The following is a 26,557-nucleotide window of genomic DNA, read 5'->3' as shown; positions in this document are numbered from 1 at the left end:
CTAGTTTCCAAAATGGGGTCACTTGTGGGGGAGCGCCAATGTTTAGGCACACAGGAGCTCTCCAAACGCGACATGGTGTCCGCTAACGATGGAAATAATTTTTAATTCAAAAAGTCAAATGGCGCTCCTTCCCTTCCGAGCCTTACCATGTGCCCAAACAGTGGTTTACCCCCACATGTGAGGTATTGGTGTACTCAGGAGAAATTGCCCAACACATTTTAGGATCCATTTTATCCTGTTGCTCATGTGAAAATGAAAAAATTGAGGCTAAAAGAATTTTTTTGTGAAAAAAAAGTACTTTTTCATTTTTACGGATTAATTTGTGAAGCACCTGGCGGTTCAAAGTGCTCACTCTGCATCTAGATAAGTTCCTTGGGGCGTCTAGTTTCCAAAATGGGGTCACTTGTGGGGGAGCTCCAATTTTTAGGCACACGGGGGCTCTCCAAACGTGACATGGTGTCCGCTAAAGAGTGGAGCCAATTTTTGATTCAAAAAGTCAAATGGCGCTCCTTCCCTTCCAAGCCCTGCCGTGCGCCCAAACAGTGGTTTACCCCCACATATGAGGTATCAGCGTACTCAGGACAAATTGGACAACAACTTTTGTGGTTCAGTTTCTCCTTTTACCATTGGGAAAATAAAAAAATTGTTGCTAAAAGATAATTTTTGTGACTAAAAAGTTAAATGTTCATTTTTTCCTTCCATGTTGCTTCTGCTGCTGTGAAGCACCTGAAGGGTTAATAAACTTCTTGAATGTGGTTTTGAGTACCTTGAGGGGTGCATTTTTTAGAATGGTGTCACTTTTGGGTATTTTCAGCCATATAGACCCCTCAAACTGACTTCAAATGTGAGGTGGTCCCTAAAAAAAATGGTTTTGTAAATTTCGTTGTAAAAATGACAAATCGCTGGTCAAATTTTAACCCTTATATCTTCCTAACAAAAAAAAATTTTGTTTCCAAAATTGTGCTGATGTAAAGTAAACATGTGGGAAATGTTATTTATTAACTATTTTGTGTCACATATCTCTCTGGTTTAACAGAATAAAAATTCAAAATGTGAAAATTGCGAAATTTTCAAAATTTTCGCCAAATTTCCGTTTTTATCACAAATAAACGCAGAATTTATTGACCTAAATTTACCACTAACATGAAGCCCAATATGTCACGAAAAAACAATCTCAGAACCGCTAGGATCCGTTGAAGCGTTCCTGAGTTATTACCTCATAAAGGGACACTGGTCAGAATTGCAAAAAACGGCAAGGTCTTTAAGGTCAAAATAGGCTGGGTCATGAAGGGGTTAATGAGACCACCTTGACGATGGTTGATGGGCTCACACTATTTGGCCAAATTCTGTGCTAAGCGTCTCAAAAATGTTTTCCTAATGTTCAAAAAGCCATTTTGCTATTCATATTTCATGTATTTCATATTTGACGTGTTGTGGCACGATAGAGTGCAACCTTTTTTTGTATATTACATATGGAGGTAGCTGCTTCTGGTATGCACCTATTCAAACTAGTTTGGATGTGCCAGTCGTTTTTCTGTCACCACCCTGGGTCAATGTTAGAAAGTAAAAAAATAAAATGTATAAAAAAAAAATCCACAAATAAGGAAAAAAATATTTCCCAATAAATCCATTTATTTATGTAAGTAAAAAAGCAGTAAAAGTACACGTATTTGGTATCGCCGCGTCCGTAACGTCCCGCTCTATAAAAGTATCCCACTACCCTTCAGTGAACACCGCAAAAAAATAAATAAAAAACGAGGCAAAAAACAACGCTTTGTTATCAAACCAGCGAACAAAAAGTAGAATAACACGCAATCAAAAAGACGGATATAAATAAACATGGTACCGCTGAAAACGTCATCTTGTCCCGCAAAAAAAGCCGCCATACAGCATCATCAGCAGAAAAATTAAAAGTTATAGCTCTCAGAATAAAGCAATGCAAAAACAATTATTTTTTTATATAAAATAGTTTTTATTGTGTAAAAGCGCCAAAACATAAAAAAAGATATAAATGAGGTATCGCTGTAATCGAACTGACCTGAAGAATAAAGCTGCTTTATCAATTTTACCACACGTGGAATGGCCCCCCTAAAAGAAATTCAGGAATTGCTGGTTTTTGTTCATTTTGCCTCCCAAAAATTGAAATAAAAAGCGATCAAAAAATGTCATGTGCCCGAAAATGGTACCAATAAAAACGTCAACTCGTCCTGCAAAAAAACAAGACCTCACATGACTCTGTGGGCCAAAATATGGATAAATTATAGCTCTCAAAACTTGTTGATGCAAAAACTATTTTTTTGCAATAAAAAGAGTCATTTAGTGTGACAGCTGCCAATCATAAAAATCCGCCAAAAAAACGCTATAAAAGTAAATCAAACCCCCCTTCATCACCCCCTTAGTTAGGGAAAAATAATAAAAGTTTAAAAAATGTATTTATTTCCATTTTCCCATTAGGTTTAGTGTTAGGGTTGGGGCTAAATTTAGGGTTTGGATTACATTTACGGTTGGGATTAGGGTTAGGGGTGTGGTTAGGGTTATGGTTGAGATTGGGGTTAGGGGTGTGCTTGGGTTAGTGTTTCAGTTAGAATTGGGGGTTTCCACTGTTTAGGCACATCAGGGGCTCTCCAAACGTGACATGGCGTCCGATCTCAATTCCAGCCAATTCTGCTTTGAAAAACTAAAACAGTGCTCCTTCCCTTCCGAGCTCTCCCGTGCACCCAAACAGGGGTTTACCCCCACATATGGGGTACCAGCATACTCAGGACAAACTGCGCAACAATTACTGGGGTCCAATTTCTCCTGTTACCCTTGTGAATCAAAAAAAATGCTTGCTAAAACATAATTTTTGAGGAAAGAAAAATTATTTTTTATTTTCACGGCTCTGCGTTGTAAACGTCTGTGAAGCACTTGGGGGTTCAAAGTGCTCACCACATATCTAGATAAGTTCCTTGGGGGGTCTAATTTCTAAAATGGGGTCACTTGTGGGGGTTTCTACTGTTTAGGCACACCAGGGGCTCTGCAAACGCAACGTGACACCCGCAGACCATTCCATCAAAGTCTGCATTTCAAAAGTCACTACTTCCCTTCTGAGCCCCGACATGTGCCCAAACAGTGGTTTACCCCCACTCATGGGGTATCAGCGTACTCAGGAGAAACTGGACAACAACTTTTGGGGTCCAATTTCTCCTGTAACCCTTGGGAAAATAAAAAATTCTGGGCTAAATAATTATTTTTGAGGAAAGAAAACGTATTTATTATTTTCACGGCTCTGCATTATAAACTTCTATGAAGCGCTTGGGGGTTCAACGTGCTCACCACACATCTAGATAAGTTCCTTTCGGGGTCTAGTTTCCAAAATGCGGTCACTTGTGGGGGGTTTCTACTGGTAAGCCACATCAGGGGCTCTGCAAACGCAACGTGACGCCCACAGAGCATTCCATCAAAGTCTGCATTTCAAAACGTCACTACTTCACTTCCGAGCCTCGGCATGTGCCCAAACAGTGGTTTACCCCCACATATGGGGTATCAGCGTACTCAGGAGAAACTGGACAACAACTTTTGGGGTCCAGTTTCTTCTGTAACCCTTGGGAAAATAAAAAATTCTGGGCTAAATAATTATTTTTGAGGAAAGAAAACGTATTTATTATTTTCACGGCTCTGCATTATAAACTTCTATGAAGCACTTGGGGGTTCAAAGTGCTCACCACACATCTAGATAAGTTCCTTTGGGGGTCTAGTTTCCAAAATGGGGTCACTTGTGGGGGGTTTCTACTGTTAAGCCAAATCAGGGGCTCTGCAAACGCAACGTGACGCCCACAGAGCATTCCATCAAAGTCTGCATTTCAAAACGTCACTACTTCACTTCCGAGCCCCGGCATGTGCCCAAACAGTGATTTACCCCCACATATGGGGTATCAGCGTACTCAGGAGAAACTGGACAACAACTTTTGGGGTCAAATTTCTCCTGTTACCCTTGGGAAAATAAAAAATTGCAGGCTAAAAGATCATTTTTGAGAAAATAATTTTTTTTTTTTTTCATGGCTCTGCGTTATAAACTTCTGTGAAGCACTTGGGGGTTCAAAGTCCTCACCACACATCTAGATTAGTTCCTTTGGGGGTCTAGTTTCCAAAATGGTGTCATTTCTGGGGGATCTCCAATGTTTAGGCACACAGGGGCTCTCCAAACGTGACATGGTGTCCGCTAATGATTGGAGCTAATTTTCCATTTAAAAAGCCAAATGGCGTGCCATCCCTTCCGAGCCCTGCCGTGCGCCCAAACAGTGGTTTACCCCCACATATTGGGTATCTGCGTACTCAGGACAAACAGGACAACAATATTTGGGGTCCAATTTCTCCTATTATCCTTGGCAAAATAGGAAATTCCAGGCTAAAAAATCATTTTTGAGGAAAGAAAAATTATTTTTTATTTTCATGGCTCTGCGTTATAAACTTCTGTGAAGCACCTGGGGGTTTAAAGTGCTCAATATGCATCTAGATAAGTTCCTTGGGGGGTCTAGTTTCCAAAATGGGGTCACTTGTGGGGGAGCTCCAATGTTTAGGCACACAGGGGCTCTCCAAACGCGACATGGTGTCCACTAACAATTGGAGCTAATTTTCCATTCAAAAAGTCAAATGGCGCGCCTTCCCTTCCGAGCCCTGCCGAGTGCCCAAACAGTGGTTTACCCCCACATATGAGGTATCGACGTACTCGGGAGAAATTGCCCAACAAATTTTATGATCCATTTTACCCTACTGCCCATGTGAAAATGAAAAAATTGAGGCGAAAAGAATTTTTTTGTGAAAAAAAAGTACTTTTTCATTTTTACAGATCAATTTGTGAAGCACCTGAGGGTTTAAAGTGCTCACTAGGCATCTAAATAAGTTCCTTGGGGGGTCTAGTTTCCAAAATGGGGTCACTTGTGGGGGAGCGCCAATGTTTAGGCACACAGGAGCTCTCCAAACGCGACATGGTGTCCGCTAACGATGGAAATAATTTTTCATTCAAAAAGTCAAATGGCGCTCCTTCCCTTCCGAGCCTTACCATGTGCCCAAACAGTGGTTTACCCCCACATGTGAGGTATTGGTGTACTCAGGAGAAATTGCCCAACACATTTTAGGATCCATTTTATCCTGTTGCTCATGTGAAAATGAAAAAATTGAGGCTAAAAGAATTTTTTTGTGAAAAAAAAGTACTTTTTCATTTTTACGGATTAATTTGTGAAGCACCTGGCGGTTCAAAGTGCTCACTATGCATCTAGATAAGTTCCTTGGGGCGTCTAGTTTCCAAAATGGGGTCACTTGTGGGGGAGCTCCAATTTTTAGGCACACGGGGGCTCTCCAAACGTGACATGGTGTCCGCTAAAGAGTGGAGCCAATTTTTGATTCAAAAAGTCAAATGGCGCTCCTTCCCTTCCAAGCCCTGCCGTGCGCCCAAACAGTGGTTTACCCCCACATATGAGGTATCAGCGTACTCAGGACAAATTGGACAACAACTTTTGTGGTTCAGTTTCTCCTTTTACCATTGGGAAAATAAAAAAATTGTTGCTAAAAGATAATTTTTGTGACTAAAAAGTTAAATGTTCATTTTTTCCTTCCATGTTGCTTCTGCTGCTGTGAAGCACCTGAAGGGTTAATAAACTTCTTGAATGTGGTTTTGAGTACCTTGAGGGGTGCATTTTTTAGAATGGTGTCACTTTTGGGTATTTTCAGCCATATAGACCCCTCAAACTGACTTCAAATGTGAGGTGGTCCCTAAAAAAAATGGTTTTGTAAATTTCGTTGTAAAAATGACAAATCGCTGGTCAAATTTTAACCCTTATATCTTCCTAACAAAAAAAAATTTTGTTTCCAAAATTGTGCTGATGTAAAGTAAACATGTGGGAAATGTTATTTATTAACTATTTTGTGTCACATATCTCTCTGGTTTAACAGAATAAAAATTCAAAATGTGAAAATTGCGAAATTTTCAAAATTTTCGCCAAATTTCCGTTTTTATCACAAATAAACGCAGAATTTATTGACCTAAATTTACCACTAACATGAAGCCCAATATGTCACGAAAAAACAATCTCAGAACCGCTAGGATCCGTTGAAGCGTTCCTGAGTTATTACCTCATAAAGGGACACTGGTCAGAATTGCAAAAAACGGCAAGGTCTTTAAGGTCAAAATAGGCTGGGTCATGAAGGGGTTAATGAGACCACCTTGACGATGGTTGATGGGCTCACACTATTTGGCCAAATTCTGTGCTAAGCGTCTCAAAAATGTTTTCCTAATGTTCAAAAAGCCATTTTGCTATTCATATTTCATGTATTTCATATTTGACGTGTTGTGGCACGATAGAGTGCAACCTTTTTTTGTATATTACATATGGAGGTAGCTGCTTCTGGTATGCACCTATTCAAACTAGTTTGGATGTGCCAGTCGTTTTTCTGTCACCACCCTGGGTCAATGTTAGAAAGTAAAAAAATAAAATGTATAAAAAAAAAATCCACAAATAAGGAAAAAAATATTTCCCAATAAATCCATTTATTTATGTAAGTAAAAAAGCAGTAAAAGTACACGTATTTGGTATCGCCGCGTCCGTAACGTCCCGCTCTATAAAAGTATCCCACTACCCTTCAGTGAACACCGCAAAAAAATAAATAAAAAACGAGGCAAAAAACAACGCTTTGTTATCAAACCAGCGAACAAAAAGTAGAATAACACGCAATCAAAAAGACGGATATAAATAAACATGGTACCGCTGAAAACGTCATCTTGTCCCGCAAAAAAAGCCGCCATACAGCATCATCAGCAGAAAAATTAAAAGTTATAGCTCTCAGAATAAAGCAATGCAAAAACAATTATTTTTTTATATAAAATAGTTTTTATTGTGTAAAAGCGCCAAAACATAAAAAAAGATATAAATGAGGTATCGCTGTAATCGAACTGACCTGAAGAATAAAGCTGCTTTATCAATTTTACCACACGTGGAATGGCCCCCCTAAAAGAAATTCAGGAATTGCTGGTTTTTGTTCATTTTGCCTCCCAAAAATTGAAATAAAAAGCGATCAAAAAATGTCATGTGCCCGAAAATGGTACCAATAAAAACGTCAACTCGTCCTGCAAAAAAACAAGACCTCACATGACTCTGTGGGCCAAAATATGGATAAATTATAGCTCTCAAAACTTGTTGATGCAAAAACTATTTTTTTGCAATAAAAAGAGTCATTTAGTGTGACAGCTGCCAATCATAAAAATCCGCCAAAAAAACGCTATAAAAGTAAATCAAACCCCCCTTCATCACCCCCTTAGTTAGGGAAAAATAATAAAAGTTTAAAAAATGTATTTATTTCCATTTTCCCATTAGGTTTAGTGTTAGGGTTGGGGCTAAATTTAGGGTTTGGATTACATTTACGGTTGGGATTAGGGTTAGGGGTGTGGTTAGGGTTATGGTTGAGATTGGGGTTAGGGGTGTGCTTGGGTTAGTGTTTCAGTTAGAATTGGGGGTTTCCACTGTTTAGGCACATCAGGGGCTCTCCAAACGTGACATGGCGTCCGATCTCAATTCCAGCCAATTCTGCTTTGAAAAACTAAAACAGTGCTCCTTCCCTTCCGAGCTCTCCCGTGCACCCAAACAGGGGTTTACCCCCACATATGGGGTACCAGCATACTCAGGACAAACTGCGCAACAATTACTGGGGTCCAATTTCTCCTGTTACCCTTGTGAATCAAAAAAAATGCTTGCTAAAACATAATTTTTGAGGAAAGAAAAATTATTTTTTATTTTCACGGCTCTGCGTTGTAAACGTCTGTGAAGCACTTGGGGGTTCAAAGTGCTCACCACATATCTAGATAAGTTCCTTGGGGGGTCTAATTTCTAAAATGGGGTCACTTGTGGGGGTTTCTACTGTTTAGGCACACCAGGGGCTCTGCAAACGCAACGTGACACCCGCAGACCATTCCATCAAAGTCTGCATTTCAAAAGTCACTACTTCCCTTCTGAGCCCCGACATGTGCCCAAACAGTGGTTTACCCCCACTCATGGGGTATCAGCGTACTCAGGAGAAACTGGACAACAACTTTTGGGGTCCAATTTCTCCTGTAACCCTTGGGAAAATAAAAAATTCTGGGCTAAATAATTATTTTTGAGGAAAGAAAACGTATTTATTATTTTCACGGCTCTGCATTATAAACTTCTATGAAGCGCTTGGGGGTTCAACGTGCTCACCACACATCTAGATAAGTTCCTTTCGGGGTCTAGTTTCCAAAATGGGGTCACTTGTGGGGGGTTTCTACTGTTAAGCCAAATCAGGGGCTCTGCAAACGCAACGTGACGCCCACAGAGCATTCCATCAAAGTCTGCATTTCAAAACGTCACTACTTCACTTCCGAGCCCCGGCATGTGCCCAAACAGTGATTTACCCCCACATATGGGGTATCAGCGTACTCAGGAGAAACTGGACAACAACTTTTGGGGTCAAATTTCTCCTGTTACCCTTGGGAAAATAAAAAATTGCAGGCTAAAAGATCATTTTTGAGAAAATAATTTTTTTTTTTTTTCTTTTCATGGCTCTGCGTTATAAACTTCTGTGAAGCACTTGGGGGTTCAAAGTCCTCACCACACATCTAGATTAGTTCCTTTGGGGGTCTAGTTTCCAAAATGGTGTCATTTCTGGGGGATCTCCAATGTTTAGGCACACAGGGGCTCTCCAAACGTGACATGGTGTCCGCTAATGATTGGAGCTAATTTTCCATTTAAAAAGCCAAATGGCGTGCCATCCCTTCCGAGCCCTGCCGTGCGCCCAAACAGTGGTTTACCCCCACATATTGGGTATCTGCGTACTCAGGACAAACAGGACAACAATATTTGGGGTCCAATTTCTCCTATTATCCTTGGCAAAATAGGAAATTCCAGGCTAAAAAATCATTTTTGAGGAAAGAAAAATTATTTTTTATTTTCATGGCTCTGCGTTATAAACTTCTGTGAAGCACCTGGGGGTTTAAAGTGCTCAATATGCATCTAGATAAGTTCCTTGGGGGGTCTAGTTTCCAAAATGGGGTCACTTGTGGGGGAGCTCCAATGTTTAGGCACACAGGGGCTCTCCAAACGCGACATGGTGTCCACTAACAATTGGAGCTAATTTTCCATTCAAAAAGTCAAATGGCGCGCCTTCCCTTCCGAGCCCTGCCGAGTGCCCAAACAGTGGTTTACCCCCACATATGAGGTATCGACGTACTCGGGAGAAATTGCCCAACAAATTTTATGATCCATTTTACCCTACTGCCCATGTGAAAATGAAAAAATTGAGGCGAAAAGAATTTTTTTGTGAAAAAAAAGTACTTTTTCATTTTTACAGATCAATTTGTGAAGCACCTGAGGGTTTAAAGTGCTCACTAGGCATCTAAATAAGTTCCTTGGGGGGTCTAGTTTCCAAAATGGGGTCACTTGTGGGGGAGCGCCAATGTTTAGGCACACAGGAGCTCTCCAAACGCGACATGGTGTCCGCTAACGATGGAAATAATTTTTCATTCAAAAAGTCAAATGGCGCTCCTTCCCTTCCGAGCCTTACCATGTGCCCAAACAGTGGTTTACCCCCACATGTGAGGTATTGGTGTACTCAGGAGAAATTGCCCAACACATTTTAGGATCCATTTTATCCTGTTGCTCATGTGAAAATGAAAAAATTGAGGCTAAAAGAATTTTTTTGTGAAAAAAAAGTACTTTTTCATTTTTACGGATTAATTTGTGAAGCACCTGGCGGTTCAAAGTGCTCACTCTGCATCTAGATAAGTTCCTTGGGGCGTCTAGTTTCCAAAATGGGGTCACTTGTGGGGGAGCTCCAATTTTTAGGCACACGGGGGCTCTCCAAACGTGACATGGTGTCCGCTAAAGAGTGGAGCCAATTTTTGATTCAAAAAGTCAAATGGCGCTCCTTCCCTTCCAAGCCCTGCCGTGCGCCCAAACAGTGGTTTACCCCCACATATGAGGTATCAGCGTACTCAGGACAAATTGGACAACAACTTTTGTGGTTCAGTTTCTCCTTTTACCATTGGGAAAATAAAAAAATTGTTGCTAAAAGATAATTTTTGTGACTAAAAAGTTAAATGTTCATTTTTTCCTTCCATGTTGCTTCTGCTGCTGTGAAGCACCTGAAGGGTTAATAAACTTCTTGAATGTGGTTTTGAGTACCTTGAGGGGTGCATTTTTTAGAATGGTGTCACTTTTGGGTATTTTCAGCCATATAGACCCCTCAAACTGACTTCAAATGTGAGGTGGTCCCTAAAAAAAATGGTTTTGTAAATTTCGTTGTAAAAATGACAAATCGCTGGTCAAATTTTAACCCTTATATCTTCCTAACAAAAAAAAATTTTGTTTCCAAAATTGTGCTGATGTAAAGTAAACATGTGGGAAATGTTATTTATTAACTATTTTGTGTCACATATCTCTCTGGTTTAACAGAATAAAAATTCAAAATGTGAAAATTGCGAAATTTTCAAAATTTTCGCCAAATTTCCGTTTTTATCACAAATAAACGCAGAATTTATTGACCTAAATTTACCACTAACATGAAGCCCAATATGTCACGAAAAAACAATCTCAGAACCGCTAGGATCCGTTGAAGCGTTCCTGAGTTATTACCTCATAAAGGGACACTGGTCAGAATTGCAAAAAACGGCAAGGTCTTTAAGGTCAAAATAGGCTGGGTCATGAAGGGGTTAATGAGACCACCTTGACGATGGTTGATGGGCTCACACTATTTGGCCAAATTCTGTGCTAAGCGTCTCAAAAATGTTTTCCTAATGTTCAAAAAGCCATTTTGCTATTCATATTTCATGTATTTCATATTTGACGTGTTGTGGCACGATAGAGTGCAACCTTTTTTTGTATATTACATATGGAGGTAGCTGCTTCTGGTATGCACCTATTCAAACTAGTTTGGATGTGCCAGTCGTTTTTCTGTCACCACCCTGGGTCAATGTTAGAAAGTAAAAAAATAAAATGTATAAAAAAAAAATCCACAAATAAGGAAAAAAATATTTCCCAATAAATCCATTTATTTATGTAAGTAAAAAAGCAGTAAAAGTACACGTATTTGGTATCGCCGCGTCCGTAACGTCCCGCTCTATAAAAGTATCCCACTACCCTTCAGTGAACACCGCAAAAAAATAAATAAAAAACGAGGCAAAAAACAACGCTTTGTTATCAAACCAGCGAACAAAAAGTAGAATAACACGCAATCAAAAAGACGGATATAAATAAACATGGTACCGCTGAAAACGTCATCTTGTCCCGCAAAAAAAGCCGCCATACAGCATCATCAGCAGAAAAATTAAAAGTTATAGCTCTCAGAATAAAGCAATGCAAAAACAATTATTTTTTTATATAAAATAGTTTTTATTGTGTAAAAGCGCCAAAACATAAAAAAAGATATAAATGAGGTATCGCTGTAATCGAACTGACCTGAAGAATAAAGCTGCTTTATCAATTTTACCACACGTGGAATGGCCCCCCTAAAAGAAATTCAGGAATTGCTGGTTTTTGTTCATTTTGCCTCCCAAAAATTGAAATAAAAAGCGATCAAAAAATGTCATGTGCCCGAAAATGGTACCAATAAAAACGTCAACTCGTCCTGCAAAAAAACAAGACCTCACATGACTCTGTGGGCCAAAATATGGATAAATTATAGCTCTCAAAACTTGTTGATGCAAAAACTATTTTTTTGCAATAAAAAGAGTCATTTAGTGTGACAGCTGCCAATCATAAAAATCCGCCAAAAAAACGCTATAAAAGTAAATCAAACCCCCCTTCATCACCCCCTTAGTTAGGGAAAAATAATAAAAGTTTAAAAAATGTATTTATTTCCATTTTCCCATTAGGTTTAGTGTTAGGGTTGGGGCTAAATTTAGGGTTTGGATTACATTTACGGTTGGGATTAGGGTTAGGGGTGTGGTTAGGGTTATGGTTGAGATTGGGGTTAGGGGTGTGCTTGGGTTAGTGTTTCAGTTAGAATTGGGGGTTTCCACTGTTTAGGCACATCAGGGGCTCTCCAAACGTGACATGGCGTCCGATCTCAATTCCAGCCAATTCTGCTTTGAAAAACTAAAACAGTGCTCCTTCCCTTCCGAGCTCTCCCGTGCACCCAAACAGGGGTTTACCCCAACATATGGAGTACCGGCGTACTCGGGACAAATTGGACAACAAATTTTGGAGTCCAATTTCTCCTGTTACCCTTGGGAAAATACAAAACCGGGGGCTAAAAATAATTTTTGTGGAAAAAAAAAAGATTTTTTATTTTCACGGCTCTGCGCTATTGTTAAAAATCGTTATTGATCTAATTAAGACTTAACCAGGTGCGTTATTCTTAAAAGGAAAATGTCATGATATTCTGAAGAGAAGTATAGTGGTTTATTGAGTTATCCACCATCGCAGCAAAAACATAAAAGTAGATGAAATAGTTACAAACAGAGTGTCCATGTGTAAATATCAGCGCTTGTCTTGTTACTCATCTTTCCCAAGGTCCTGAATGGTAAAAGTCATCTGTCTGTGTGAAGTTCGAAGGTCATCATGGCTTCCGTTATCAGCTGTTGCTTCTTCATCTGTTGTCCATGGAGAATGAATGTGCAGGAAGGGAGGTGACCGTCCCACGTGACAAAAAGCCCCCACACCCTCCTAAGAGACGTTTATATATGTTCAACACAGATCACATGTCCTCTGTATATGGAGTTAACTTATACTCTGAGCTACATACACAGAAATAGCTTTTGATAGTGTCAGCAAGAAACCATGTGCTCGGTACAGAATAAAAATAAGAATAATTAATATTTAACAGTTATAAACTGTAGTGAAACACTTGGGGGTTCAAAGTTCTCACAACACATCTAAATGAGTTCCCTGGGGGGTCTAGTTTCCAATATGGGGTCACTTGTGGGGGGTTTCTACTGTTTAGGTACATCAGGGGCTCTGCAAATGCAACGTGACGCCTGCAGACCAATCCATCTAAGTCTGCATTCCAAATGGCGCTCCTTCCCTTCCGAGCTCTGCCGTGGCCAAAACGGTGGTTTCCTCCAAATATAGGGTATCAGCGTACTCGGGACAAATTGGAAAACAACTTTTGGGGTCCAATTTCTCCTGTTAGCCTTGGGAAAAAAAAATTGCGGGCTAAAAGATCATTTTGTGGAAAGAAAAAATTATTTTTTCATTTTCACGGCTCTACATTCTAAACTTTAGTGAAACAATTGGGGGTTAAAAGTGCTCACCACACATCTAGATAAGTTCCTTAGGTGGTCTTTCCAAAATAGGGTCACTTGTAGGGGGTTTCCACTGTTTAGGCACATCAGGGGCTCTCCAAACGCGACAAGGGTTCTGATCTCAATTCCAGCCAATTTTGCATTGAAAAATCAAACGGCTCCTTCCCTTCTGAGCTCTGCCATGCGCTCAAACAGTGGTTTACCCCCATATATGGGGTATCAGCGTACTCCGGACAAATTGAACAACAACTTTTGGGGTCCAATTTGTCCTGTTACCCTTGGGAAAATAAAACATTTGGGGCGAAAATATCATTTTTGTGAAAAAAAAATGATTTTTTTTTTTACGGCTCTACATTATAAACTTCTGTGAAGTACTTGGGGGCTCAAAGTGCTCACCACACATCTAGATTAGTTCCCTAGGGGATCTACTTTCCAAAATGGTGTCACTTGAGGGGGGTTTCCACTGTTTAGGCACATCAGGGGCTCTACAAACGCGACATGGTGTCCAATCTCAATTCCAGCCAATGTTGCATTGAAAAGTCAAACGGCTCCTTCCCTTCCGAGCTCTGCCATGCGCCCAAACAGTGGTTTACCCCCACACATGGGGTATCAGCGTACTCAGGACAAATTGCACAACAACGTTGGGGTCCAATTTGTCCTGTTACCCTTGGGAAAATAAATATTTGGGGCAAAAAGATATTTTTTTAGTGAAAAAAAATGATTTTTTTTTTACGGCTCTACATTATAAACTTCTGTGAAGCACTTGGAGGTTCAAAGTGCTCACCACACATCTAGATTAGTTCCTTAGGGGGTCTACTTAGTTCTTTAGGTGGGTCTACTTTCCAAAATTGTCACTTGTGGGGGGTTTCCACTGTTTAGGCACATCAGATGCTCTCCAAACGCGACATCGTGTCCGATCTCAATTCCAGCCAATGTTGCATTGAAAAGTCAAACGGCTCCTTCCCTTCCGAGCTCTGCCATGCGCCCAAACAGTGGTTTACACATGGGGTATCGGCGTACTCAGGACAAATTGCACAACAACATCGGGGTTCAATTTGTCCTGTTACCCTTGGGAAAATAAAAAATACAAAACCGGGGGCTAAAAATAATTTTTGTGGAAAAAAGTTAAATATGGTATAATATATCGCCTTTAACCCCTTCCCGACCTGTGACACAGCGTATGCGTCATGAAAGTCGGTGCCAATCCGACCTGTGACGCATATGCTGTGTCACAGAATGTTCGCGTCCCTGCAGATCCGGTGAAAGGGTTAACTCCCATTTCACCCGATCTGCAGGGACAGGGGGAGTGGTAGTTTAGCCCAGGGGGGGTGGCTTCACCCCCCCCCCCGTGGCTACGATCGCTCTGATTGGCAGTTTCACTTTCAACAGCCAATCAGAGCGATTTGTAATATTTCACCTATTATAACTGGTGAAGTATTACAATCCAGCCATGGCCGATGCTGCAATATCATCGGCCATGGCTGGGGCCATGGCTGGAAACACTGATGTGCCCCCACCCCACCGATCGCCCCCCCAGCCCTCCGATCTGTCCTTCACGCTGCTCCGCTCCCCTCCGTCCTCCTGTCCGCTCCCCCCCGTGCTCTTGTCCGCTCACCCCCGTGCTCCAATCACCCACCCGTGCTCCAACCACCCCCCCTGCACTCCGATCCACCCCCCCTGCAGTCCGATCCACCCCCTCTGCAGTCCGATCCACCCCCCGATGCTCCAATGCACCTCCCCCCGTGCTCCGATCCACCCCCCGTGCTCCGATTTACCCCCCCATGCTCCGATCCACCCCCCCCCCGTGCTCCGCTCCCCCACCCCATCATACTTACCGAGCCGTCCGTGGTCTTCTTTCCTGGGCGCCGCCATCTTCCAAAATGGCGGGCGCATGCGCAGTGCGCCCGCCGAATATGCCGGCCGGCAGATTCGTTTCAAGTGCATTTTGATCACTGCGATAAAACCTATCGCAGTGATCAAAATAAAAAAAATACTGAATGAACCCCCCCCCTTTGTCACCCCCATAGGTAGGGACAATAATAAAATAAAGATTTTTTTTTTTTTCTTCCACTAAGGTTGGGGTAAGAATTAGAATTAGGGTTAGGGGTAGAGTTAGGGTTAGGTTTAGTGGTAGGGTTAGGGTTTCGGTATGTGCACACGTATTCTGGTCCTCTGCGGATTTTTCCGCTGCGGATTTGATAAATCCGCAGTGCTAAACCACTGCGGATTTATGGCAGATTTACCGCGGTTTTTCTGCGCATTTCACTGCGGTTTTACAACTGCGATTTTCTATTGTAGCAGTTGTAAAACCGCTGCGGAATCCGCAGAAAGAAGCGACATGCTGCGGAATGTAAACCACTGCGTTTCCGTACAGTTTTTCTCCAGCATGTGTACAGCGATTTTTGTTTTCCATAGGTTTACATTGAACTGTAAACTCATGGGAAACTGCTGCGGATCCGCAGCGTTTTCCGCAGCGTGTGCACATACCTTTAGAATTAGGCCATGTGCACACGGTGCAGATTTGGCTGTGGATCCGCAGCAGTGTTCCATCAGGTTTACAGTACCAAGTAAACCTATGGTAAACCAAATCCGCTGTGCCCATGGTGCGGAAAATACCACGCGGAAACGCTGCGTTGTATTTTCCGCAGCATGTCAATTCTTTGTGCGGATTCCGCGGCGTTTTACACCTGTTCCTCAATAGGAATCCGCAGGTGAAATCCGCACAAAAAACACTGGAAATCCACAGTAAATCCGCAGGTAAAACGCAGTGCCTTTTACCCGTGGATTTTTCAAAAATGATGCTGAAAAATCTCACACGAATCCGCAATGTGGGCACATATCCTTAGGGTTAGGGTTGGAATTAGAGTTGTGGTTAGGGTTAGGGGTGTGTTGGGGTTAGGGTTGTGGTTAGGGGTGTGTTGCGGTTAGGGTTGTGATTAGGGTTATGGCTACAGTTGGGATAAGGGTTAGGGGTGTGTTGGAGGTAGAATTGAGGGGTTTCCACTGTTTAGGCACATCAGGGGTCTCCAAACGCAACATGGCGCCACCATTGATTCCAGCCAATCTTGTATTCAAAAAGTCAAATGGTGCTCCCTCACTTCCAAGCCCCGACGTGTGCCCAAACAGTGGTTTACCCCCACATATGGGGTACCACCATACTCAGGACAAACTGCGCAACAATTACCGGGGTCCATTTTCTCCTGTTACCCTTGTGAAAATAAAAAAATGCTTGCTAAAACATCATTTTTGAGGAAAGAAAAATGATTTTTTATTTTCACGGCTCTGCGTTGTAAACGTCTGTGAAGCACTTGGGGGTTCAATGTGCTCACCACATATCTAGATAAGTTCTTTGGGGGGTCTAGTTTCTAAAATGGGTCACTTGTGGGGGGTTTCTACTGTTTAGGCACACCAGGGGCTCTTGAAACGCAACGTGACACCCGCAGACCATTCCATCAAAGTCTGCATTTCAAAAGTCACTACTTCCCTTCTGAGCCCCGACGTGTGCCCAAACAGTGGTTTACCCCCACACATGGGGTATCAGCGTACTCAGGAGAAACTGTACAACAAATATTGGGGTCCAATTTCTCCTGTAACCCTTGGGAAAATAAAAAATTCTGGGCTAAATAATTATTTTTGAGGAAAGAAAACGTATTTATTATTTTCACGGCTCTGCGTTATAAACTTCTGTGAAGCACTTGGGGGTTCAAAGTGCTCACCACACATCTAGATAAGTTCCTTTCGGGGTCTAGTTTCCAAAATGGGGTCACTTGTGGGGGGTTTCTACTGTTTAGCCACATCAGGGGCTCTGCAAACGCAACGTGACACCCGCAGAGCATTCCATCAAAGTCTGCATTTCAAAACGTCACTACTTCACTTCCGAGCCCCGGCATGTGCCCAAACAGTAGTTTACCCCCACATATGGGGTATCACCGTACTCAGGAGAAACTGGACAACAAATATTGGGGTCAAATTTCTCCTGTTACCCTTGGGAAAATTAAAAAATTCTGGGCTAAATGATTATTTTTGAGGAAAGAAAACGTATTTATTATTTTCACGGCTCTGCGTTATAAACTTCTGTGAAGCACTTGGGGGTTCAAAGTGCTCACCACACATCTAGATAAGTTCCTTTCGGGGTCTAGTTTCCAAAATGGGGTCACTTGTGGGGGGTTTCTACTGTTTAGCCACATCAAGGGCTCTGCAAACGTAACGTGACGCCTGCAGAGCATTTCATTAAAGTCTGAATTTCAAAACGTCACTACTTCACTTCCGAGCCCCGGCATGTGCCCAAAGAGTAGTTTACCCCCACATATGGGGTATCACCGTACTCAGAAGAAACTGGACAACAACTTTTGGGGTCAAATTTCTCCTGTTACCCTTGGGAAAATAAAAAATTGCAGGCTAAAAGATCATTTTTGAGAAAATAATTTTTTTTTTTATTTTCATGGCTCTGCGTTATAAACTTCTGTGAAGCACTTGGGGGTTCAAAGTCCTCACCACACATCTAGATTAGTTCCTTTGGGGGTCTAGTTTCCAAAATGGGGTCATTTGTGGGGGATCTCCAATGTTTAGGCACACAAGGGCTCTCCAAACGTGACATGGTGTCCGCTAATGATTGGAGCTAATTTTCCATTTAAAAAGCCAAATGGCGTGCCTTCTCTTCCGAGAACTGCCGTGCGCCCAAACAGTGGTTTACCCCCACATATAAAGTATCGGCGTACTCTGGAGAAATTGCCCAACAAATTTTAGGATCCATTTTATCCTATTGCCCATGTGAAAATGAAAAAATTGAGACGAAAAGAAATTTTTTGTGAAAAAAAAGTACTTTTTCGTTTTTACAGATCAATTTGTGAAGCACCTGATGGTTTAAAGTGCTCACTAGGCATCTAGATAAGTTCCTTGGGGGGTCTAGTTTCCAAAATGGGGTCACTTGTGGGGGAGCTCCAATGTTTAGGCACACAGGGGCTCTCCAAACGCGACATGGTGTCCGCTAACAATGGAGATAATTTTTCATTCAAAAAGTCAAATGGCGCTCCTTCCCTTCCGAGCCTTACCATGTGCCCAAACAGTGGTTTACCCCCACATGTGAGGTATCGGTGTACTCAGGAGAAATTGCCCAACAAATTTTAGGATCCATTTTATCCTGTTGCCCATGTGAAAATGAAAAAAATGAGGCTAAAAGAATTTTTTGTGAAAAAAAAAGTACTTTTTCATTTTAAGGATCAATTTGTGAACCACCTGGGGGTTCAAAGTGCTCACTATGCATCTAGATAAGTTCCTTGGGGTGTCTAGTTTCCAAAATGGGGTCACTTGTGGGGGAGCTCCAATTTGTATGCACACGAGGGCTCTCCAAACGTGACATGGTGTCCGCTAAAGAGTGGAGCCAATTTTTCCTTCAAAAAGTCAAATGGCGCTCCTTCCCTTCCAAGCCCTGCCGTGCGCCCAAACAGTGGTTTACCCCTACATATGAGGTATCAGCGTACTCAGGACAAATTGGACAACAACTTTCGTGGTTCAGTTTCTCCTTTTACCATTGTGAAATCAAAAAAATTGTTGCTAAAAGATAATTTTTGTGACTAAAAAGTTCAATGTTCATTTTTTCCTTCCATGTTGCTTCTGCTGCTGTGAAGCACCTGAAGGGTTAATAAACTTCTTGAATGTGGTTTTGAGCACCTTGAGGGGTGCAGTTTTTAGAATGGTGTCACTTTTGGGTATTTTCAGACATATAGAACCCGTAAACTGACTTCAAATGTGAGGTGGTCCCTAAAAAAAATGGTTTTGTAAATTTCGTTGTAAAAATGAGAAATCGCTGGTCAAATTTTAACCCTTATAACTTCCTAGCAAAAAAAATTTTGTTTCCAAAATTGTGCTGATGTAAAGTATACATGTGGGAAATGTTATTTATTAACTATTTTGTGTCACATAACTCTCTGGTTTAACCCCTTCACGACATGCGCCGTACATCTACTGCGCATGCCGTGATTCCCCCTTTGATGTGGGCTCCGGCGGTGAGCCCACATCAAAGTCGCGACATGTCAGCTGTTTTGTACAGCTGACATGTTCGCGCAATAGCGGCGGGTGAAATCGCTATTCACCCGCCGCTATTAACCTGTTAAATGCCGCTGTCAAACACAGACAGCGGCATTTAACTACCGCATCCGGCCGGGCGGCCGGATATGACGTCATCGCCGACCCCCGTCACATGATCGGGGGTCGGCGATGCATCAGGAAGGTAACCATAGAGGTCCTTGAGACCTCTATGGTTACTGATGCAGGTCTGCTGTGAGCGCCCCCCTGTGGTCGGCGCTCACAGCACACCTGCATTTCTGCTACATAGCAGCGATCTGATGATCGCTGCTATGTAGCAGAGCCGATCAGGCTATGCCAGCTTCTAGCCTCCCATGGAGGCTATTGAAGCATGGCACAAGTAAAAAAAAAATGTTTTTAAAAATATGAAAAAAATATAAAAAATATAAAAGTTTAAATCACCCCCCTTTCGCCCCATCCTAAATAAAACAATAAAAAAAAAACCAAACCTACACGTATTTGGTATCGCCGTGTTCAGAATCGCCCGATCTATCAATTAAAAAAAAGCATTAACCTGATCGCTAAACGGCGTAGCGAGAAAAAAATCCGAAACGCCAGAATTACGTTTTTTTGGTCGCCGCGACATTGCATTAAAATGCAATAACGGGCGATCAAAAGAACGTATCTGCGCAAAAATGGTATCATTAAAAACGTCATCTCGGCACGCAAAAAATATGCCCTCACCCGACCCCAGATGACGAAAAATGGAGACGCTACGGGTATCGGAAAATGGCACTTTTTTTTTTTTTTTTTTTTTTTTTTTAGCAAAGTTTGGAATTTTTTTTCACCACTTAGATAAAAAATAACCTAGTCATGTTAGGTGTCTATGAACTCGTAATGACCTAGAGAATCATAATGGCAGGTTAGTTTTAGCATTTAGTGAACCTAGCAAAAAAGCCAAACAAAAAACAAGTGTGGGATTGCACTTTTTTTGCAATTTCACCGCACTTGGAATTTTTTTCCCATTTTCTAGTAAAAGACATGGTAAAACCAATGGTGTCGTTCAAAAGTACAACTTGTCCCGCAAAAAATAAGCCCTCACATGACCATATTGACGGAAAAATAAAAAAGTTATGGCTCTGGGAAGGAGGGAAGTGAAAAACGAAAACGCAAAAATGAAAAAGGGCCGCGACTTGAAGGGGTTAACAGAATAAAAATTCAAAATGTGAAAATTGCGAAATTTTCAAAATTTTCGCTAAATTTCCGTTTTTATCACAAATAAACGCATAATTTATTGACCTAAATTTACCACTAACATGAAGCCCAATATGTCCCGAAAAAACAATCTCAGAACCGCTAGGATCCGTTGAAGCGTTCCTGAGTTATTACCTCATAAAGGGACACTGGTCAGAATTGCAAAAAACGGCAAGGTCTTTAAGGTCAAAATAGGCTGGGTCATGATGGGGTTAACTCCTTCACATTAGAAGAGTCACTAGTCTCTGCACTAGACCACCAGCCCTGGACTATTTCGTTCCTAAAATGTGCGCCCCAGCCAAAGGGACTAGCTTCTGTGGTAATCATGTTTGAAGGAACAACAATCACCCAATGAACCCCGCCCGAGAGATTAACCGGGTTTAACCACCATCTATGGGAGTGGACTACATCTGATGGCAGGAATAGTGTACGTTCCAATTGCCCCTGCAGCCTGCTATCTTCCTGTAATTAAAATTTTTGTAATTTCCTAGTATGTAGCTAAGCCCACTGTACTGCGGGAATACAAGAGGTTAATGAACTCAATAAGGACATGCTTTTCCTTTATCCCTTCAGCCCGAAGCCTATTTTCAACTTCCTGACCAGGTTATTTTTTTCAATTCTGACCACTGTCACTTTATGAGGTCATAACTCTGAAACACTTCAACGGATCCTGCTGATTCTGAGACTGTTTTCTCGTGACATATTGTACTTTATGATAATGGTAACATTTCTTCGATTTGACTTGCGTTTATTTGTGAAAAAAATCGAAAATTTAGCAATTTTTGAACTTTGAATATTTATGCCCTTAAATCAGAGATGTGTCACAAAAATTAGTTCATAAATAACATTTCCTACATGTGTACTATACATCAGCACAATTTTGGAACCAAAATATTTTTTGGTCAGGAAGTTATAAGGGTTAAAAGATGACCTACGATTTTTCATTCTTTCAATAAAATTTAGGAAACCATTTTTTTAGGGACCACCTCACACTTGAAGTGACTTTGAGGGGTCTATATGACAGAAAATGCCTTAAAGTGACACCATTTAAAAACTGCACTCCTCAAGGTACTCAAAACCACATTCAAAAAGTTTATTAACCCTTCAGGTGCTTCACAGGAATTTTTAGAATGTTTAAAAAAAAAATTGAACATTTAACTTTTTTTCACAAAATTTTTACTTCAGATCCAATTTGTTTTACCAATGGTAACAGGAGAAATTGGACCACAAAAGTCGTTGTACAATTTGTCCTGAGGACGACGATACCCCATATGTTGGGATAAACTACTGTTTGGGTGCATGGCAGAGCTCGGAAGGAAAGGAGCGCCATTTGACTTTTCAATGTAAAATTTGCTGGAATTGAGATCGGACACCATGTCGCGTTTGGAGAGCATCTGATGTGCCTAAACAGTGGAAACCCCCCACAAGTGACACCATTTTGGAAACTAGACCCCCAAGGAACTCATCTAGATGTGTTGTGAGAACTTTGAACCCCCAAGTGTTTCACAACAGTTTATAACGCAGAGCCGTGAAAATAAAAAATCTTTTTTCTTCCGCAGCTACAAGGCTCCCATACAAGGATTCAGTCCGACAACACTGCCTCAGTAGCTTACCTAAACCATCAAGGAGGTACGCGGTCAAACACCCTCATGAGCATTAGAGCAAACATTATGGAGCTAGCCGAGAAACATCTTTTGTCCCTGTCAGCCGTACACATCAGGGGTATAGACAACTCCCGAGCAGATTTTCTCAGCCGCCACACCCTGTATCAGGGAGAATGGATGCTCAGCAAGCGAATCTTCAGGATGATAACTACCAGATGGGTTGTAATTCAGATAGACCTGTTTGCAACAAGATGCAACATACAGGTCAAAAGATTTGCCTCTTTATGCAGGCAGGACAAACCAGACAAATTCGACGCCCTGCAGATCCCATGGACATTCAATCTGGCCTATGCCTTTCCCCCCATGGAATCTTCTTCCTATAGTCATCAGGAAGATAAGGGAAGAAGGGGCAAAATTACTGTTGATAGCTCCATTTTGGCCCAAAAGGCCATGGTTCTCATGGCTAAAAGCAATGTCCGTTTCCAATCCTTGGATTCTTCCGGAGACCAGAGACCTACTCTCACAAGGCCATTTCTTCCACCCTCAAGTCAAGGGCATGAACTTGACGGCATGGAATTTGAGAGGCAATTATTAAAACCTAGAGGATTCTCCAAGGGTTTGGTTAATACCCTCTTAAAGAGTAGAAAACCATCCACAACAAAAATATACACTAGAATCTGGAAAAAAATCTTCGTTTTATATAGTAGATGTAGCTATGGAGGTGCCTATATTTCCCATATTAGAGTTGCTACAAAAGGGACGTGAATTAGGCCTTTCAGTAAATACCCTAAAAGTTCATATTTCAGCTCTAGGGCCCTTTATAACTATGACATTGCAGGTAATAAATGGGTATCTCATTTTATATCTGCGTGCCAACGTTCAAACCCTGTCTATACCACAGGTCCCACCATGGGATTTAAATTTAGTGCTGGATGCTTTAACAGAGAGCCCATTCGAACCTCTCCAGATAGCCTCAATAAAATACATCTCGTTAAAAACTGTTATTAGTAGCTTTGGTGTCTGCTAGGAGAGTGAGTGACATCCAAGCTTTATCAATTGATCCACCTTTCTTATCAATATGGCCTGATAGGATGGGTCTGTCTTTAAGACTATTCTATCTTCCCAAAGTTGCTACTAAATTTCATAGATCACAAGAAACCTTCTTTCTTATTTTTCATGAAAACCACTCGACACCAGAGGAAGAGAAACTACATACCCTGGACGTAAAAAGGGCTCTTTTGACCTACTTAGATAGGACTAAGGCCTGGAGACCGAGCAGGGCTCTCTTTGTGTCTTTCCAGGGTAATAAGAAGGGTTCCAGGGTCACAAAAAATACGCTGTCTCGCTGGATTAGAGATGCCATAGTGATGGCATATAAGGCCAAAGGAAGAGATCCACCAGAAAATGTGGGAGCACACTCTATAAGAGCCATATCGGCTTCCTGGGCGGAAAAGGCGGACATTCCAATAGATCTTATATGTAAGGCCTCAACCTGGTCTTTACCTTCTACCTTTCATAAGCTCTATAGTCTAGACCCATCATCTTCATCTGATTTAGTCTTCGGAGTATCAGTTCTTGAAACGGTGGTCCCACCCAGGTGATTGTCTCTGTAAATCTCTAAGTCGGTGCTGTCGTGGCAAAGAGAAAAAAACGGATTACTTACCGGTAATGCTCTTTTATAGAGCCCACGACAGCACCCACTCACATCCCTCCCTTTTGTATAGTTGCACGTGGTATTTTGGTGGTGAGGAGTTAATTGTAGACTGTATATAAAAGGAAATTGTAGATATGTATATATAATTGATTTTGGAGCTTGTTGACTAAAACATGGTGGCGGATCCTCCCATTCTCTGTAATACAACTGAGGAGAGAGGGGGAGGGCGCCCCTTTTATCTCTCTGTAGGTTTCCTGTTCCTAGGGGCAGATCCCCTCTCTCTCAGTGGGTGCTGTCCTGGGCTCTATAAAAGAGCATTACCGATAAGTAATCCTATTTTTCTATTAGACTATGAACAGTCATTGTCTTGGTAAATAAAGTTTTTTTTACATAGCTTGCCATTTTTATGGACAGTTTAAGTAGAAATGTTCAAAAATATAAAACTCTAGGATATTTTATTGAATTTTTTTTTTTTTCATCTTAGCAGATGACTGTACCAGGAGATCAGAGGGACCGTTGACCTCTTCAATTTTTAAATCTGATGATCTTGAGATCCCACAAGATACAACTGAAGTGAATGCCATTACTCCAGATATATCATCATCCATTCACAGCAAAGATCTGTCATCTGATCCTATGAAACAGGTCACATCTTCTGATTCATTACTGACTGCTAAGGAAAATCAAAGTCACAAAAGTGGCATTAAAAAACAAACTGCTCCTAAAGCATTTTCATGTTCAGAATGTGGGAACTGTTTTAAACATAAACAAGATTTGGTTACTCACCGTAGAGCTCACACAGGGGAGAAGCCTTTTTCATGTTCAAAATGTGGGAAATGTTTTAACCAGAAATCACATTTTGTTGCACACCAAAGAGCTCACACAGGGGAGAAGCCTTTTTCTTGTTCAGAATGTGGGAAACGGTTTACTCAGAATTCACGTCTTGTTACACATGAAAGAACTCACGCAGCAGAGAGGCCATATTCATGTTCAGAATGTGGGAAATGTTTTAAATGGAAAATAAATCTTGATAGCCATCAAAGAGCCCACACAGGGGACAAGCCTTTTTCCTGTTCAGAATGTGGGAAATGTTTTAGCGACAAACGGCATTTTGTTAATCACCAGAGAACTCACACAGGGGAGAAGCCTTTTTCATGTTCTGATTGTGGGAAATGTTTTATCCAGAAATCAGGTTTGGTTAGGCACCATAGAACTCATACCGGGGAGAAGCCTTTTTCCTGTTCAGAATGTGGGAAATGTTTTAACCAGAAATCAGCTTTTGTTATTCACCAGAGAACTCACACAGGGGAGAAGCCTTTTTCATGTTCAGATTGTGGGAAATGTTTTATCCAAAAATCAGATTTGGTTAATCACCAGAGAACTCACACAGGGGAGAAGCCTTTTTCCTGTCCAGAATGTGGGAAATGTTTTAACCGGAAATTGCTTCTTGTTAGTCACCAGAGAACTCACACAGGGGAGAAGCCTTTTTCATGTTCAGATTGTGGGAAATGTTTTATCCAGAAATCAGGTTTGGTTAGGCACCATAGAACTCATACCGGGGAGAAGCCTTTTTCCTGTTCAGAATGTGGGAAATGTTTTAGCGACAAACGGCATTTTGTTAATCACCAGAGAACTCACACAGGGGAGAAGCCTTTTTCATGTTCAGATTGTGGGAAATGTTTTATCCAAAAATCAGATTTGGTTAATCACCAGAGAACTCACACAGGGGAGAAGCCTTTTTCCTGTCCATAATGTGGGAAATGTTTTAACCGGAAAGTGCTTCTTGTTAGTCACCAGAGAACTCACACAGGGGAGAAGCCTTTTTCCTGTTCAGAATGTGGGAAATGTTTTATCCAAAAATCAGATTTGGTTAGGTACCATAGAACTCACACAGGGGAGAAGCCTTTTTCCTGTTCAGAATGTGGGAAATGTTTTAAATGGAAAGCTCTTCTTGTTAGACATCAGAACAGTCACACAGAGGGGAAGCCTTTTTTATTTTCTTAAAGTGGGAAATATTTTACTTGAAAACAACTGTTAATAAACATTTCATGTCAAATAGGGGAGAATACTTTTTTTATGTTCATAATGTTGGAATAGTTTCAACCAAAATTGGATCTTCTTAAATGGGTTGTCTCTTGTCATTCCTCATGTTTGCTGACAAAAGGATAAAACTAAACTTTATTATTTCCAAATGTAAAACTATACCCATAATTCACCCCCTGAAGGTTAGTCAGTAGGTGACTAATAGAAAAAACATGTACCCCACAGTTCAGTTTATAGGGTGAGGTGACGTATACACACTCACTCTCCAAGCCACACATTTCTACGGGTTTCATCGTCTTCACCGAAGGCGACTCATCAGGAGACTATTTAATATTGAACTATAATCAAGCGAGACTAGACAAAAAAAAACCTAAAATCATGTATCATGTTATCCAAAACAGTCAGAAAACTAGTCACATATTGGCAGATCCCAGACCTCAAACTATACTATATAATTGTCTAAGGGGTACTTCCGTCTGTCTGTCACGGAAATCCCGCGTCGCTGATTGGTCTCACCAGCTGCCTGTCATGGCTGCCGCGACCAATCAGCGACAGGCACAGTCCGATTAGTCCCTCCCTACTTCCGTCCAGTGCCCGGCGCCCGCTCCATTCTCCCCTCCCAGTCACCGCTCACACTGGGTTAATGCCAGTCGTAACAGACCGCGTTATGCCACGGGTAACGCACTCCGCTACCGCTGCTATTATCCCTGTGTGTCCCCAACTTTTTACTATTGATGCTGCCTATGC

General features: G+C 41.5%; 1 protein-coding gene across 3 annotated transcripts in view; it reads left to right on the top strand.

Moving 5' to 3' along the window:
• Positions 1-25,823, top strand: part of LOC138662854 (oocyte zinc finger protein XlCOF22-like) — a 234,776-nt gene extending 208,953 nt beyond the window's left edge. For all 3 annotated transcript variants that reach the window (XM_069748838.1, XM_069748836.1, XM_069748837.1), the window contains one exon: positions 24,252-25,823. In XM_069748838.1, the coding sequence (XP_069604939.1) occupies positions 24,252-25,519 (1,268 nt within the window). In that variant the 3' untranslated portion in view covers positions 25,520-25,823. The remainder of the gene's footprint in view (positions 1-24,251) is intronic.
• The last annotated feature ends 734 nt before the right edge of the window (positions 25,824-26,557 follow it).

This window comes from Ranitomeya imitator, chromosome 2 (genome assembly GCF_032444005.1).
Source record: "Ranitomeya imitator isolate aRanImi1 chromosome 2, aRanImi1.pri, whole genome shotgun sequence".
In the NCBI taxonomy this organism is placed as follows: Eukaryota; Metazoa; Chordata; class Amphibia; order Anura; family Dendrobatidae; genus Ranitomeya; species Ranitomeya imitator.
The sequence above is the reverse complement of the archived record's forward strand: the minus strand, read 5'-3'. Positions and strand labels throughout refer to the sequence as shown.